Raw genomic sequence first — 16031 nt, 5'->3', positions numbered from 1 at the left:
GGACTTCAGCATACCTCCTCTCATTCAGTGTCTTACTGTGACAACAGCAGGAAAATTACCTAATTACAATGCATGAGCCTAATTTCTAGAGGATGACTTGCACTGTGGATTTGTACTTGTTTAGGATGTTAGTAGAAGTTCTCTTGAGTCTTATTTTAGAAAACACTTCACCTTGATGTAATGACTTACTCTCTAGGAGTCTCAGAGTCCTGATCTATTCCATATCAGATTGTTCCTAAAGGATTTCTTAGGTTCCCATCATTTCTAACATTGCAATCTTGCACTGATGTTTTTACCAATCCTCACTCATTAGTAGTCATGTGCCTCCTAGTATATCTTTAAGAGCTTTATCTTTGCTAGAATGAGTATCATTCATGCTTAATCTGTCCCCCTTTTTTGAGTCCTTGAACAAGTTCTTTTTAAAGGGCAGGATGTGCTTTCAACAAACATGATTCAAAAAATAATAATGAGATGATTTATTCAAGTTTTTACTCCAACATAGCCATTCAAAATGCATTCAATACTTGAATGATTGAGAGAATGTTATTTGCAAAGTAAAAATGATCATTGTAAATGCACACTTCCAGTAAAATTCTAATGCTTTTTAGTGAATAAACAAGAAATATATGCTGCCTCATTCCAACTAGCTAAGAATCTATACTAACATTAAAAGCACTTTTGTTTTCACCTGATTCTTTCTGATGAAAACCCAAAACTGAAACAAGTAGATAAAGTGAAGGCATAGAAGTAAGAATTTTCACTCCTACCTGACCCCAGGAAAGATTCACTCAGAGACACTAGCGGTCCAAGATATAAGTTGCCAAGAACGATTTATACTCGACTTGTAGTTTGGATTGCTTATCCCTAAAGTATTTTTCAACATACACTAAGGAAATAATTACATTGCAACCAGAAAAGATAACTCCAGAGAGGAAACAGTAATTGATATAGACTCATACTATCAGTCTTGGGATTTGAGCAACATGATTGCATCAGTTTGAAGTACTTTGAGCTGATTGTCTTGAGTTATCAAGAGCTACTTCTCATGGGAATGTTGCACTATGGATCCATTTATTCGAATAAGATGAATAGAATAAGTAGAATTTTTGTTACTTGGAAAACGAGAGAGAAAGAGAAAGAGAGAGAGATTCAACTAATTCAGAGAGAGGAAGAGACCTTACTGATAAAATTATTTTGTGTTCATCCTAATGTGTATTTATGTACACATAATATTTCACAACTTTACAGGCTATGTCTATCAAGAAAGGAATTATGGGCTGGCGCTGCAGCTCAATAGGCTAATCCTCCGCCTTGTGGTGCTGGCACACCGGGTTCTAGTCCCAGTCGGGGCACTGGATTCTGTCCCAGTTGCCCCTCTTCCAGGCCAGCTCTCTGCTATGGCCCCAGGAGTACAGAGGAGGATGGCCCAAGTGCTTGGGCCCTGCACCCACCTGGGAGACCAGGAGAAGTACCTGGCTCCTGGCTTCGGATCAGCACGATGCGCCAGCCACAGCGTGCCGGCCACGGCAGCCATTGGAGGGTGAAACAATGGCAAAAAGGAAGACCTTTCTCTCTCTCTCTCTCTCTCTCTCTCTCCCACTGTCCACTCTGCCTGTCAAAAAAAAAAAAAAAAAAAAGAAAAAGAAAGGAATTATGAATTACTGTGCATTTGGGAGCAGTGACAATTCATTAACTATTTTGCTGAGTGTTTAGCTTTTAAAAAATGAACTTAAGCTCCAACATGGAAGGCAAATTTATTTTACTTGCTGAGTTTTTTTAGATGACAGCATAATTTTATTTTCTCTCCCAGATCACATCCTCATCCCCACAGTGCTTATAAAAAGACCATGAATTAGGGCCGGCGCCACGGCTCACTAGGCTAATCCTCGGCCTTGTGGCGCCGGCACACTGGGTTCTAGTCCCGGTCGGGGCGCCGGATTCTGTCCCAGTTGCCCCTCTTCCAGTCCAGCTCTCTGCTGTGGCCAGGGAGTGCAGTGGAGGATGGCCTAAGTACTTGGGCCCTGCACCCCATGGGAGACCAGGATAAGTACCTGGCTCCTGCCATCAGATCAGCGCGGCGCGCCGGCCACAGCGCACCGGCCGCGGCGGCCATTGGAGGGTGAACCAACAACAAAGGAAAACCTTTCTCTCTATCTCTCTCTCTCTCACTGTCTACTCTGCCTGTCAAAAATAAAAAATAAAAAAAAAGACCACGAATTAGGAAAAAAATGAACATCACTAACCTAAACAAAATTAGGACTAGAAATCATAGCCAAATCTATGTGGATACTTTATCTGGAATGATCCATTGCTGCTTTATTTTACCCTTTAACTTTAATCTTTTATCACTTGATTCTAAATGTTCCAAATGCAAGTGATATGAAAAGTATTTTCCTTAGACTTGCCCTGAGCCTGTCTCTGGAGCTGTCTCTAGAGTGTGACTTTGGCTATAGATCTCAATCACTCAGACACCTGCACCACAAACTCACATGAAAGAAAATTATCATCACTCTATTTCCCTCTCCTTGCCACTCTCATCACTACACAACCACATTCACACAAACAGAAAAACATTATCAGGACCCATAGTTTCTGGCTTTATTTAATAAGGCAGGAAAGAAATAAGAAGGATGTGTCTCTTAAATATCCTTTAATCAAAATTACAGCCGGCGCCGCAGCTCACTAGGCTAATCCTCCGCCTAGCGGCGCCGGCACACCGGGTTCTAGTCCCGGTTGGGGCGCCAGATTCTGTCCCGGTTGCCCCTCTTCCAATCCAGCTCTCTGCTGTGGCCAGGGAGGGCAGTGGAGGATGGCCCAGGTGCTTGGGCCCTGCACCCAATGGGAAACCAGGAAAAGCACCTGGCTCCTGGCTCCTGCCATCGGATCAGCGCGGTGCGCCGGCCGCAGCGCACCGGCCGCGGCGGCCATTGGAGGGTGAACCAATGGCAAAGGAAGACCTTTCCTTTCTCTCTGTCCTCTGTCTCTCTCTCTCACTGTCCACTCTTCCTGTCAAAAAAAAAAAAAAATTACATGAGAATAAAAACTGAATAAATTTGAGGAACTGTAATGAGGTATGTTGTTTCTGGTTACCCTTGTGAACAATATGAGCACACCAATGTCTCAAGGCATATTGCTTGGAGTTTTCACATTGGATAATGTTCATCATTTTAAGGTGTCTACAAATCTGGGATTCTGTTACAATTAAGGCTGATATGATTGGTCTGGAGTGCAGAATGTGAATTTGCATGTCTGAAAATCACTGGAGTAAATCCTACTGTGGTCATTTGTAGATGTATGTTGAAGTTCAAGGACCTAGAAAAGCAAGTACAGCTAATTTGTCCCCATACCTGAACCTTATAACTGAGAAACTTGAGAAATATGAGTATTTCAAAAAGTTCAGCAAAAAGCTCCATGCACATTTTTCATAATATGTATTTTTATGAATGTTTGAATACTCCTTAATGCATGGATTTTAAAAAATTCTATACCAAACATCTTTTAATTCCACTTTTCCACAAATCTTTTGAATTCAACATATATATTCATAGAATACTAAAACTCAACTTCAAATTTCAATTGTTTTTTTTTTTATTTTTTTATTTTTTTTGACAGGCAGAGTGGACAGTGAGAGAGAGAGACAGAGAGAAAGGTCTTCCTTTTGCCGTTGGTTCACCCTCCAATGGCCACCATGGCCGGCGCACCGCGCTGATCCGATGGCAGGAGCCAGGTGCTTATCCTGGTCTCCCATGGGGTACAGGGCCCAAGCACTTGAGCAATCCTCCACTGCACTCCCGGGCCACAGCAGAGAGCTGGCCTGGAAGAGGGGCAACTGGGACAGAATCCGGCGCCCCGACCGGGACTAGAACCCAGTGTGCCGGCGCCACAAGGCGGAGGATTAGCCTAATGAGCCGCGGTGCCCGCCAAATTTCAATTGTATTTAATTTGAAAAGTTTGCTTATTATATTATACATATCTTTACATTTGAAATGTGTTTACATTATGGAATGGCTAAATAAAACCAATGATTTTTTTTCTGGTGTAAACATTTAAAATCTACTCTCTCATCAATTTTAATGTATGCGATGTATTTTAACTTGTCATCGTATTGTACATGTTCCATTTCCTGAACTTACTTCTGCTGTCTAATTGAAATTTCGTACTTCCCCCATTTCCACTCCCATTTCTCACCAGCCCCTGATGAATATCATTATACACTCTACTTCTCTGAGTGCAACTTTTTAAAATTTTTCTTGAAGGTTTTTATTTAATGAATACAAATTTTATATGTACAGCTTTTAGGGATATAGTGTTTCTTCCCCCTACTCCACCTCCCACTCACACTCACATCCCACCTCCCACTCCCTCTCTCATTCCATTTTCCATTAAGATTCATTTTTAATTGACTTTATATATAGAAGACCAACTCTATACTAAGTAGAGATTTCAACAGTTAGCACCCACACAGACACACAAAATATGAAGTCCAGTTTGAAGATAAGTTTTACCGTTAATTCTCATAGTACACCTCATTAAGGTCAGAGGTCCAACAAGGGGAGTAAGTGCACATTAACTCCGGTTGTTGATTTAACAATTAACACTCTTATTTTTGACATCAGTGAACATTCGAGGCTCTTGTCATGAGCTGCCAAGGCTATGGAAGCCCCTTGAGTCCACAAACTCTGTCAGTTTTTAGACATGCATATGCAAAGTAGAAGTTTTCTCCTCCCTTCAAAGAAAAGAGCATCCTTCTTTGATGGCCCCTTCTTTCCACTGGGGTCTCCTGAGTGCAACTTTTTTTTAGATTCTACTACACAATGGAGACATCGCAATATTTGCATTTCTGTGCCTGAATTATTTCACTTAAGGCTATTTCCTCCAATTCCAGTATGTTGTCACGACATACGGATTTTCCTTCCTTTTCTATACTGAATAGAAACAACATTTTCTTTCTCCATTAATCCTCTGATGAACACATGAGTTGATTTCATATCTTATCTATCATGAATAGTATTGCAATGAATGTGGGAGTGAGGATACACCTTCAAAATACTAGTTTTATTTCCATTGAAAATACATATATATGCATGGATGAAATGCTGCAACAGACACTAGTTCTATACTATTTTTGAATGTCCACAGTATTTCTTCTAGTGGCTGTACTTATAAAAAAGTGTAAGAATATTTTGCATATACACTTCAGCAACCTGTTTAGAGTCATGGCTTTTTGAAAAATGTAGACCTCCACCTTGACCATGTATTTTTTAGGACATTCTTCAAGGCGTGTTTTACATCTTGGATTCAGCACTAGGCTGACTAAGGTGTAGAAAACAGCTATTATTTTGGATTCCTCTACAGTCTTGTCCCATAAAACAAAATTATAGCCATCATGTGAGAACCACAGATGGAAGATGCCTTTTGTTGACCCTCAGATGACTTGATCCAAAGGATGGCAGCAATAATGAAGGCATAGGACACCAGGATAATGGTGAGGGAGTTGGAGAGGGTTGAAGATATCCAGTCATAGGCCATTGCAGCCAGCATGTAAAACTCCGTGAGGAGAAGAGCAATAAAAATGTAACACTGCGTGAAACAGCCGACAAAGGAGATGGTCTTCTTCCCTGATAAGAAATTGGTCAGCATCTGTGGTGTTGCATTTGAGGCATAGCACAAGTCCACAAAGGCTAGGTTGGTGAGGAGGTAGTACATGGGTGTGTGAAGGCGAGAGTCCGTTCTGATTAACATGATCAAGCCCAGGTTGCCTAGAAGGGTGACAAGGTAAACAACCAGAAATAGCACAAAGAGGAAAGGCTGGAGTTCGGGGCAATCTGTGATTCCCAATAAAATGGATTCCATTACTGTACTGTTGTTCATGACGGATATTTCCTTAAAGTCCACATCTATTCTTGAAGCTAGGCAAGCAAAGCAAACATAAATGTACAAATCATGTTGATGACAGTTGAAATAACATTTCTCTAAACATCCTTCAAAATGAATGAAGGAAAATATGACTTTTTGTCTATATGTGCTCGTAAAGATGGAGATAAGCAGTATTAATGAGATGAACAAAATCCTAAATAATAAATCATAAAGAATAATAAGCATTCAATTTTTAAGAAGCAATGGTCAATGGGACTTAAAATGATTATAATATAACTACTTCATTTTCTGGGAATGGAGAGATGCAGGAAAAAAATCAAGCAGATTTTTTTTGTCTTCAAGGATATATGAAGTTGTGATGGGAATTATAGTTAAAAATAAGCTAATCTCTATTTAAATCTGATTGCAAAATGATATTTTATGGAAGGAGAATGAATAGAATTATCTCCCTGCCCTTTTCTCTGCTTTTCCCACTTCTTCCAATAGCATTGATAAATTTTCTCCTAGATGGTGAAGTAGAGGAAATCATTGAAATGCAAGTGATAAGGATCTTGGAGAAATAAGAGCAATTCCCTGAGCATCTGCAAGAAAGAAAACCATGTAGGAAGATAGATGTCAGGGACAGTAGAGTGTTTTGTGTTTAGGCTGACATGCCATCCTGGTAAGAGTCAGCCTTTCTTACAACTACCACAAGTCACTAACTCATCTACAGGACACATCAAATGATCAGATCTGGGCAAAATCCAGTGGTACACCAAACACTACTCCTTGAGCTTTACTGGAATAGTCAGATGTTCAGTCAGACAAACAAAAATTTGGAATGAAACAGAAACTAAACTAAACACAACCCTGCCACCGACTAATTTCCCTGGTGAACTTAGGTAAGAGTACATTTGCACCCTTTGCAAAAGAAATGAATTGGCTTAACTGTTAGGCCTGGTCTGCCATCCCAATGTATCCAAGTCAGTACTTCAGTTTTTACAAACACATATTTTATGTTTAATTTCAATTAGTGATTCTGATTTTAGATCTGTTAATCATGAACTCAACTCATATTAGTGGCAAGTTTAGCAAAATCTGTCTGGCCTTTATTTTCTAAGCTGTAATATGTGAAACTGACAAGAGGATGAATAAGTTCCTTTAAAGTAATTTTTCATTCCCAAATGATTATTGTTTCATTCTGATGTTTTCCTAAAAGCTTTTGCGGGTAGCTGTGTGCATAATTGTAAGAAACTCATGGGAAAGACTATGACAGAAATAGATATCTGATAACTTTGAACCAAGATGTCCTGGGCTTTAAAACCCTACAAACTAAAGTTGGATCACTTGATAGGAACCCAGGAGAATTCATCACAACACTTATATCCATGCTTCTTTCCTTGTGAGCCATGCAGAAAGTTCACCAGAATAACTGATGACATCATACAGGCATTGAAACTGCAACCTAGGAAAATCTCATAAACTGGATCTGTTATATCAGAGAATGCTACTTTTATGTCAAATAGTCAAGAAATGTAGTCCAAAATCTTAGAGACATGAAAGTGCAGACCCAGGTATTCACCAGATAAAGAAAGAACAATGGATCAATCTATTCAGTTGGCTCAGTCTTGGCTCTTGGGAACCACAGCTCCAGCATGGTTTTCAAATCCTTGGTATGATCTTTCCAGTAGTTATTTTAATTATCTCCATTGGGAGTTGTATTCTCTCAAGATTCTTAAATGTTTGTCACCATTAGTCAACAAATGATCTCCAGGAGGATTCAGCAACAAAACTTACAGAGAGAAGAATCATTGAAAGAACTTGCTGAGCTTCTGGTTTTGTAACCTATGCTGTCTGCAGAAAGAGGAACAGTATGAGGTGTCTAAGAGTAATGCTAAATACTTGAAATAGTCCAGCAGAGAGCTGGACTGATCACACTTAACTGAGAGAATGACCAAGAGGGAGGAATTTTTCTGGGAATTTGGAAAAAAGCAAGATACTTCTTGTAAATTGTGCTGTAGCCTTTGTGCTGATTCAAAGTCTCACAGTTCATTAACTCTCCTTTGTAAGCACAATACACATGTAAAGCTGTCTAACTTGGTCTGATTTTATATTTTATTTTAATAATTATCTAATAATATTTTATTATAATATCCATTATTATGAAAGTGGCCCCAAAAGTCTCTGATTTCAGAGCAAATATATATAAAGGGTCAGTAGAAGAAATATCATGGTTTAATATCTCTGGAATCATAAACTAAACATATTACTGTGTAAGTGGGCCATACTGACAAATCTACCTGAATTTATTTTGTTGAACTAATATTTAATTATATCCCAGAATCAAAGAGTAATACCTTGAACCTTGCATTTTATTTCAAGAGAATATTCTTATCTTGAATCACCAGTTAAAATGAGAAAATAGCTCTTTAATAGAAAAGACACTTAGTCACATGATTTACCCAGTATGCCATTAGCTGTTCTTTTAAAACACAGTCACTTCATATTAACTTACTCTCTGAAACTTTGTATAGGTATCTACAAGGTTTTCAAAACCTAAATCCATAATAATGCCTTTTACAAAGCGCCTACAATCTCTGAGTTAGAAATAGATGAAATAGAAAATTAAGTGAAGTAAAGAAACACTGTAAAGAAGACAGAGAAAATCACCATGGACATTCAGAAAAGAAGTTGGCTTTGAATATGGTAATTAGAGTTATGGAAAAGGCTTTATGATGATGAAGAACGGAATAACTTTTCTAACCTTCTCCAGGATTATTACTAACACTAAAATTGGTACTGTTTTTACATGTGTTATGTTTTTCACTCTCTTATTTGATTTCTAATCAAAGCACTGAATATAGTACAAGATGCATTAAAACTTCTAGTTATAAAGTAAAGACACAATGTCCAAAACAATCTCCTCTACCTAAAACAATTCTAGAAAGATAACTTACATATGTGGTAACTTTTTTTTATTATTATTTGATAGGTAGAGTTATAAACAGTGAGAGAGAGAGACAGAGAGAAAGGTTTTCCTTCTGTTGGTTCACTCCCCAAATGCCTGCTACTGCTGGCGCTGCACAGATCCGAAGCCAGGAGCCTGGAGCTTCCTCCTGGTCTCCTATGTGAGTGCAGGGGCCCAAGTATTTGGGCCATCCTCCATTGCCCTCCCAGGCCACAGCAGAAAGCTGGACTGGAAGAGGAGCAACCGGAAATAGAACCGGAGCCCATATGGGATGCCGGTGCCGCAGGTGGAGGATTAACAAAGTGAGCCACTGCACCAGCCCTATATGTGGTAACTTTCAATCCACAGTAACTTTGTCAGATGAAAAAGAGAGAAAAACACCCACGTATCAAAGTAGAAAGACATGGTTGTTACCAGTTGTCACATTTGTTCCCACTATGAGTTTAAGTTGATTTAATGGAAGGACAATTTTATCCCTCAAAGGACATTTTTGTTACTCAAAATGTAAAAACAGATGAATTGATAAAAATAATATCTTTAAAAGGAATTCCTAGTCAGTAATAGAAAAAAAAATATCAAACTAGTGATCCATGCAACAATTAATGATTTGCAAAAATTTCTGGCAACAAGCAGATATGACATAGACCATGAAACTGAAGGTTTCTCAGAGTACCCATGTCGTGAATTCCACTTGGTTCCTAAGATCTAGTTGTTCCTTGTCTTGCATGCTCTGAAATAGTCACATGTTTATAATAGATTTTCCCCACTGCTTTAGCTAATCTGAGGGGGTTTTGCTCCTTTAATACACACAAATAACATTTAAAAACCAAAACAAACAAAAATGTAGAAGTCTTACTAATATTGTTATTTAACATATAATATACATATATAATTTACTACGTCATTTATTTTGTGTTTTGGAATGTCAGGATTGGTCTTTCAAGAAAACAACTGAGGAAATAACCAAAATTCAGGAACAAGTAAAAGACATTTTGGTGAAAAGAATAACTTCTACTTGATCCTTTTTTTTTATTTTTTATTTTATTTTTTTGACAGGCAGAGTGGACAGTGAGAGAGAGAGAGAGACAGAGAGAAAGGTCTTCCTTTTTTTGCCGTTGGTTCACCCTCCAATGACCTCCGCGGCTGGCGCACTGCGGCCGGCGCACTGCGCTGATCCGATGGCAGGAGCCAGGTACTTCTCCTGGTCTCCCATGGGGTGCAGGGCCCAATCACTTGGGCCATCCTCCACTGCACTCCTGGGCCACAGCAGAGAGCTGGCCTGGAAGAGGGGCAACTGGGACAGAATCCGGCACCCCTACAGGGACTAGAACCTGGTGTGCCAGCACCGCTAGGCAGAGGATTAGCCTAGTGAGCCGCCTCGCCGGCCACTATTTGATCCTTAAATCTTTTTTTGACAGGCAGAATGGACAGTGAGAGAGAGAGACAGAGAGAAAGGTCTTCCTTTGCCGTTGGTTCACCCTCCAATGGCCGCCGTGGAGGCGCGCTGCGGCCGGCGCATCGTGCTGATCCGGTGGCAGGAGCCAGGTGCTTTTCCTGGTCTCCCCTGGGGTGCAGGGCCCAAGCACTTGGGCCATCCTCCACTGCACTCCTGGGCCACAGCAGAGAGCTGGCCTGGAAGAGGGGCAACCGGGACAGAATCCGGCGCCCCGACCGGGACTAGAACCCAGTGTGCCGGTGCCGCTAGGCGGAGGATTAGCCTAGTGAGCCGCGGCGCCAGCCGTGATCCTTAAATCTTAACTCAGCACAAACTTGGAAGGGAAGTCTATTTTGCTCTCTTGGGTGTTTTGAAGATGCCAGGGCAATTTCATCTCTTCCCCTCTGTGAATTCATCCCTTACATGGCATATATAGAGGCCATGTGCCAGATCTATGACAGGAAGGAGAGAATCAAAATGACTTCTCTAAGCATAATTAAGACAACATGAGAATTGTCCAAGCAAAGTAGATACTCCATTAGATATGGCCCATTGCTTACTCACTGTTTATTTCCATGTTTAGTCTTTGTCCTTCCTCTCAGATCACCAAGTATTAATTTTTCAAAAGCAAATGAAACAAAATGTGATCCTCCTTGGCTGGTACTCAGAAAGCCACATCCACAAACTCAAGTGTAGGAACACTAAAAACAATGTTACCTTCTTTTCTGATTGTTACCCCCTAGTGCACAGGAACACTCATAAAAAACAGAAAACAACTATCATGATGCATGTTTATGATGTCACTTATGTGTTTCTTGAATATTCTTCAATTAAAAAGACAGGAGGTAAAGGTAAGAATATAAAAATTAACTGAGTTGAGAGTGTGTTTATCATGTGTGCTGTTATAAAAAATATCCCAGGGCATTTCAGTTCGGAGTCTTAACTAAACCAGTACTTCTCAAAAGTTACTGTGCTTACTAATCAATTGAAGATCTGGATAAAATACTGATCTGGATCGGGGGGTACAGCACATGGTTCTGCATGTGTAGGAAACTCAGAGATAATACCTGTGCTGCTGATTTATAGGTCAGACAGAAATATAAATGTAACTAATTTCCCCAGAAGTGATCATTTTTGCTGAGGCACTCAAAACACAGAGGATACCAAAACTCATCAACAAAATGCAAATACATTTCAGATAACCTTTCAGAGTTGTGACTTATTGGAAAGTGTAAACACTGATACCATCATGATCCTATTTCTCGTGAGGACATTCAGCAAAGCCTGCTTGACATCTTTGTTCCTCAGACTATAGATCAAAGGATTCAGCACTGGACTGACAAAGGTGTAGAAGACAGCTATTATTTTGGATTCCTCCACAGTCTTATCTGTTGGGGGTCTGACATACATGCAGAAGAGTGTCCCATAAAACAGGGTTACAGCCATCATGTGAGAACCACAGGTGGAAAACGCCTTGCGTCGGCCCTCAGATGACTTGATCCGAAGGATGGCAGCAATAATGAAGGCATAGGACACCAGGATGATGCTGAGAGAGTTGGAGAGGTTGAAGCCAGCTGATATGAGCATGGCGTGCTCCTTGACGTAAGTATCAGAGCAAGAGAGCTTGATGAGTGGTGGGTCAGCACAGTAGAAGTGGTTGATGACGTTGGATCTACAGAAAGTCAGGCGGAAGGTCAGGATAGCCTGGAACAGCCCATCGGAGAAGCCATAGACATAAGGAATAGTAGCCAAGCAAATGCAGACTCGCCTGGACATTTTCATATTGTAGCGCAAAGGGTTGCAGATGGCCACATAGCGGTCATAGGCCATTGCAGCCAGCATGTAAAACTCCGTGAGGAGAAGAGCAATAAAAATGTAGCACTGCGTGAAACAGCCGACAAAGGAGATGGTCTTCTTCTCTGATAAGAAATTGGTCAGCATCTGTGGTGTTGCATTTGAGGCATAGCACAAGTCCACAAAGGCTAGGTTGGTGAGGAAGAAGTACATGGGTGTGTGAAGGCGAGAGTCCGTTCTGATTAACATGATCAAGCCCAGGTTGCCTAGAAGGGTGACAAGGTAAACAACCAGAAATAGCACAAAGAGGAAAGGCTGGAGTTCGGGGCAATCTGTGAGCCCCAGTAAAATGAATTCCGTTACTGTACTGCTGTTTGTGAAGGACATTTCCTGTGAGTCTGTGGCTGAACTTGAAGCTAGGCAAACAAGGCAAGCATAAATGTACAAATCACGTTGATGACAGTTGAGATCATTTTTCTCTAAAAATATGTCACTCATAACTACTTGTACTAGAATCTAATGTTGTATTTCCACTGACATTATTTCATTTATCTTTGTATAAATTATTGTTTTATTTCTATACCTTTTTCAGACATTTAGCTGTACTATGAATAAACCAATACTTATGCATATATAATTGCATATAATGGAGCTACATCTCCCCTATCTCTCTGAGTTACCTCTTTCCTCTACTTATTCTACAAATCTCAGTCTAAAACTACTGCTTGTATGCATTTCTCACCTGATTGTCTTGATATAAGAGGTTGAATTATTCTGCACAACCTACATAGTTCCAATTTATTCTTTAGCATATTGTATCATAGTAGTAACATCTAGTTTCTACTTCTAGAGTAATTCTTCAAAGGTAGAAACAAAGCCCAGTGTATCACTCTGTCATGACTATTGTGTATACATTTATATACTGAGTTATACTAAAAGAAAGACACAGCAGTGGTAGCAGGAAAGCTTGAATTATTGACAATGTTTTACTCATCTCTACCTCCTTTCCGTTTTTGTTTTTTGATATTCTGGGTACAAAGCAACTATTTGGAAAGCTTGTTAATCAAGTGAATTTGGAGGTCTTTTCAGAAAATCTAATGTGGGAAACTGGAATCTAAGTATTAAATAATTATTCACAGGACTACAGTAGTCATAGCCCACACCTTGGAAAGGCACAGATACCATGCATTTTAAGCACATATTAAATAAATGAGAAAAATTGTCAGATAAACAAAGTCTCACATAGTATTTTGATGATGGTTACTGTAATGACTGAAAGTGTTTATAAAGAAAATATTAACAAAATATTATTTCATGTTACTATTATTTAAGCTATTACACATAACTTGTATCAGAAGAGCTGTTAAGGGCAGATTTTTAGTCCACAGTTAAGATGCTGATTAAAATGCCTGTATTATACATTACAGTTCCTGGGTTTGATCTTGGCTCCATTTCTCAATTTCAGCTTCTTGCAAATATGCACCGTGGTAGGGAACAGATAAAAATAGCTCAACTAATTGAGTCTCTGCCAACCACATGGAAGACCAGGATTGAGTTACTGGCTTGACTTTGCTTGACCCTGGTGATAAAGTCATCTGGGGAGTGAATCAGAGGATAAAGGTGATCTGGATCTAATGGCTCACTCCTCAATATCTATGGGCTGAGGTCAAAGCTGGAAACCAGGAATTCAACCCACATCTCCCACATGGGTGGCAAGAACACAATCATTGAGCCATCACCACTGCCTCCCAGGGTCTGCATTAGAGGGAAGCTCAAGATGGGAGTTAGAGCTAAGAACTGAACCCAGGTACTTCAAAGTGGGACACAGGCATTGTAACCAGAATCCTAACCACCAAGCTGAACACTTGTCACACACCTGTAGAATTTTACATTATTTTGACTTACAAGCACTGTGACTTCTATGGGAACCTGCAATATTTATGTGAAGTACATCAGAAACACTCATAAGGAAAGGGAAGCAAAATATACTAGGAAGTTTGTATGAAAAGATAGAAATTTCTAGTGCCTGTGTATTGTCAGGGTAAAAAGAAACACCTTCTAAATATGAAACCTCTGTGGTTGCAGGTCATTACCTGGGCATTCCTAACTGAAGGGTGAATGACCTACAGAGGAGTAGCTCAGGGACACCGGAAAACAAGAAGTTGCAAAACCCACAACTAAGATCACCTGCAAGATATACTATGTATGATACATAATACAAGTGTAAAATGCACTGCTCAAAAATGAATAGCAACTTCAAATCAGTGACATCTCATCAAATTCTGGGATCTACTGGGCATGAGGCCCTGGGCAATGCAGATATTGTAAACCTATGATTCAGCCACCCCCGGAACACACAATCCTTCAGAACTGACTGTGGGGATTTAAAAGAAGAAGGAAAGACACCGCTTCCCACAGAAAATGAAACTAGGGAAAGATGCTCCAAGGGAAGGACTTCAGTCCAGATGACGATGTAGGAAGGGGTTGTTGGCTACATTGTGTAGGCTGCTCAACTACAAGCCAGTGCAAAAAAGATTCTGTTTTAGAGAAAAAAGAGAGGTAAAGAAAAACTTTTAGCAATAATTCATTTGTAAGACTTGTTCTTGAGCTTGCTGAGAATTTTTTTTTTACTTACATCAGCTCCTTCCAATTAAATATGAATCCTCAACAAAGATAATGCTCAAAATCTTACCCCAAATTATAAAGAGCTCATAGATTACTAATGACCTTACAGTTTGGGGTAGTGAGTGGAGTATTTTTCTTGATTCCTTTACACCAGTGACAGTTCTATAAAATATTATACAAACAGATCAAAGCTGAGGTTCAACCTCTGCTACTAAAATGAGAAAAGACTGCATGTCCATATTTTTAGGAAAAAAAAAGGGCAACAATGTTAAATTTGTTCTAGAGGCATGCAGGGGAAAGTAGGATTTATTGACTTGTGCTTATAAATGTGCACATAGAGCTTTACATGAACAGTAGAAAGATAATAGCTTCTTCAAGTTTACTTAACATCTGAATAAAGTATAGCCGCTGTTTGAAATACAGTTAATACTTTTCATAGCTGGCCCCAGCCGCAGTTCTTTGCACACAGCCACAAAATAAAGAAGTCTTCACTAGGATTTAAGATTTCTCTCCCTCCACTGACTTGCAAGGTTAAAAAAAGCATAATTGTTAAGGACAATAAATGTGCATAATTCGCTGGCTTCAGGTGGAGAATTTTGCATAATTTTCTTCTGACTGAAAATAAAGAAGGTGAAACCCAAAACTTACCTATGGTTCTGATACACATCTATTTTCTTATCCTCTGCTGAAGGAATTTTCTTGACACATCTCTGAGTTATAACATGTGCTCCTATTTATAGCAAGCAGGGAGGTGGGACCTGCTCTTAATGCAAATCTCAGGGGGACTGAGGATTATCAGTGATGAGTATTATGTCTGGAATCACCCCTCCTGGGCATCAGGGGGACATTCTGAGATCAGGAAGCTAACCATTTGCCTCACTCACATTTTCTGTAATTCCAAATTTATCAGTTTTTCTATAAGATCTGAGGAAAGCACACAGAAACTTCACATTATTTTTTTTTCTTTTAACGAGATAAAAACAGCTAACTTGAGATGAGAGAGAGACAGAGAGAAAGGTCTTCCTTTGCCATTGGTTCACTCTCCAATGGCTGCCACGGCCGGCGCGTTGCGACCAGCGCACCATGCTGATCTGATGGCAGGAGCCAGGTTCTTATCCTGGTCTCCCATGGGGTGCAGGGCCCAAGTACTTGAGCCATCCTCCACTGCACTCCCTGGCCACAGCAGAGAGCTGACCTGGAAGAGGGGCCACCGGGACAGAATCCGGTGCCCCAACCGGGACTAGAACCCAGTGTGCCAGTGCCACAAGGCAGAGGATTAGCATAGTGAGCCGCGGCGCCAGCCAAGATATACCTTCTTAATTTCTTAGTTTATAATATATTATCATTAACCTT

The 16031-nt window shown here is 40.0% G+C and overlaps 1 protein-coding gene across 1 annotated transcript; it reads right to left on the bottom strand.

The window, feature by feature from the left end:
• Positions 1-11465: 11465 nt before the first annotated feature.
• LOC100352736 (olfactory receptor 5M11) lies at positions 11466-12440 on the bottom strand. The gene has a single exon (XM_002708949.2). The coding sequence runs from the start codon at positions 12438-12440 to the stop codon at positions 11466-11468; it is 975 nt and encodes a 324-aa protein (XP_002708995.2).
• Positions 12441-16031: the final 3591 nt, after the last annotated feature.

This window comes from Oryctolagus cuniculus, chromosome 1 (genome assembly GCF_964237555.1).
Source record: "Oryctolagus cuniculus chromosome 1, mOryCun1.1, whole genome shotgun sequence".
Lineage (NCBI taxonomy): Eukaryota > Metazoa > Chordata > Mammalia > Lagomorpha > Leporidae > Oryctolagus > Oryctolagus cuniculus.
The sequence above is the reverse complement of the archived record's forward strand: the minus strand, read 5'-3'. Positions and strand labels throughout refer to the sequence as shown.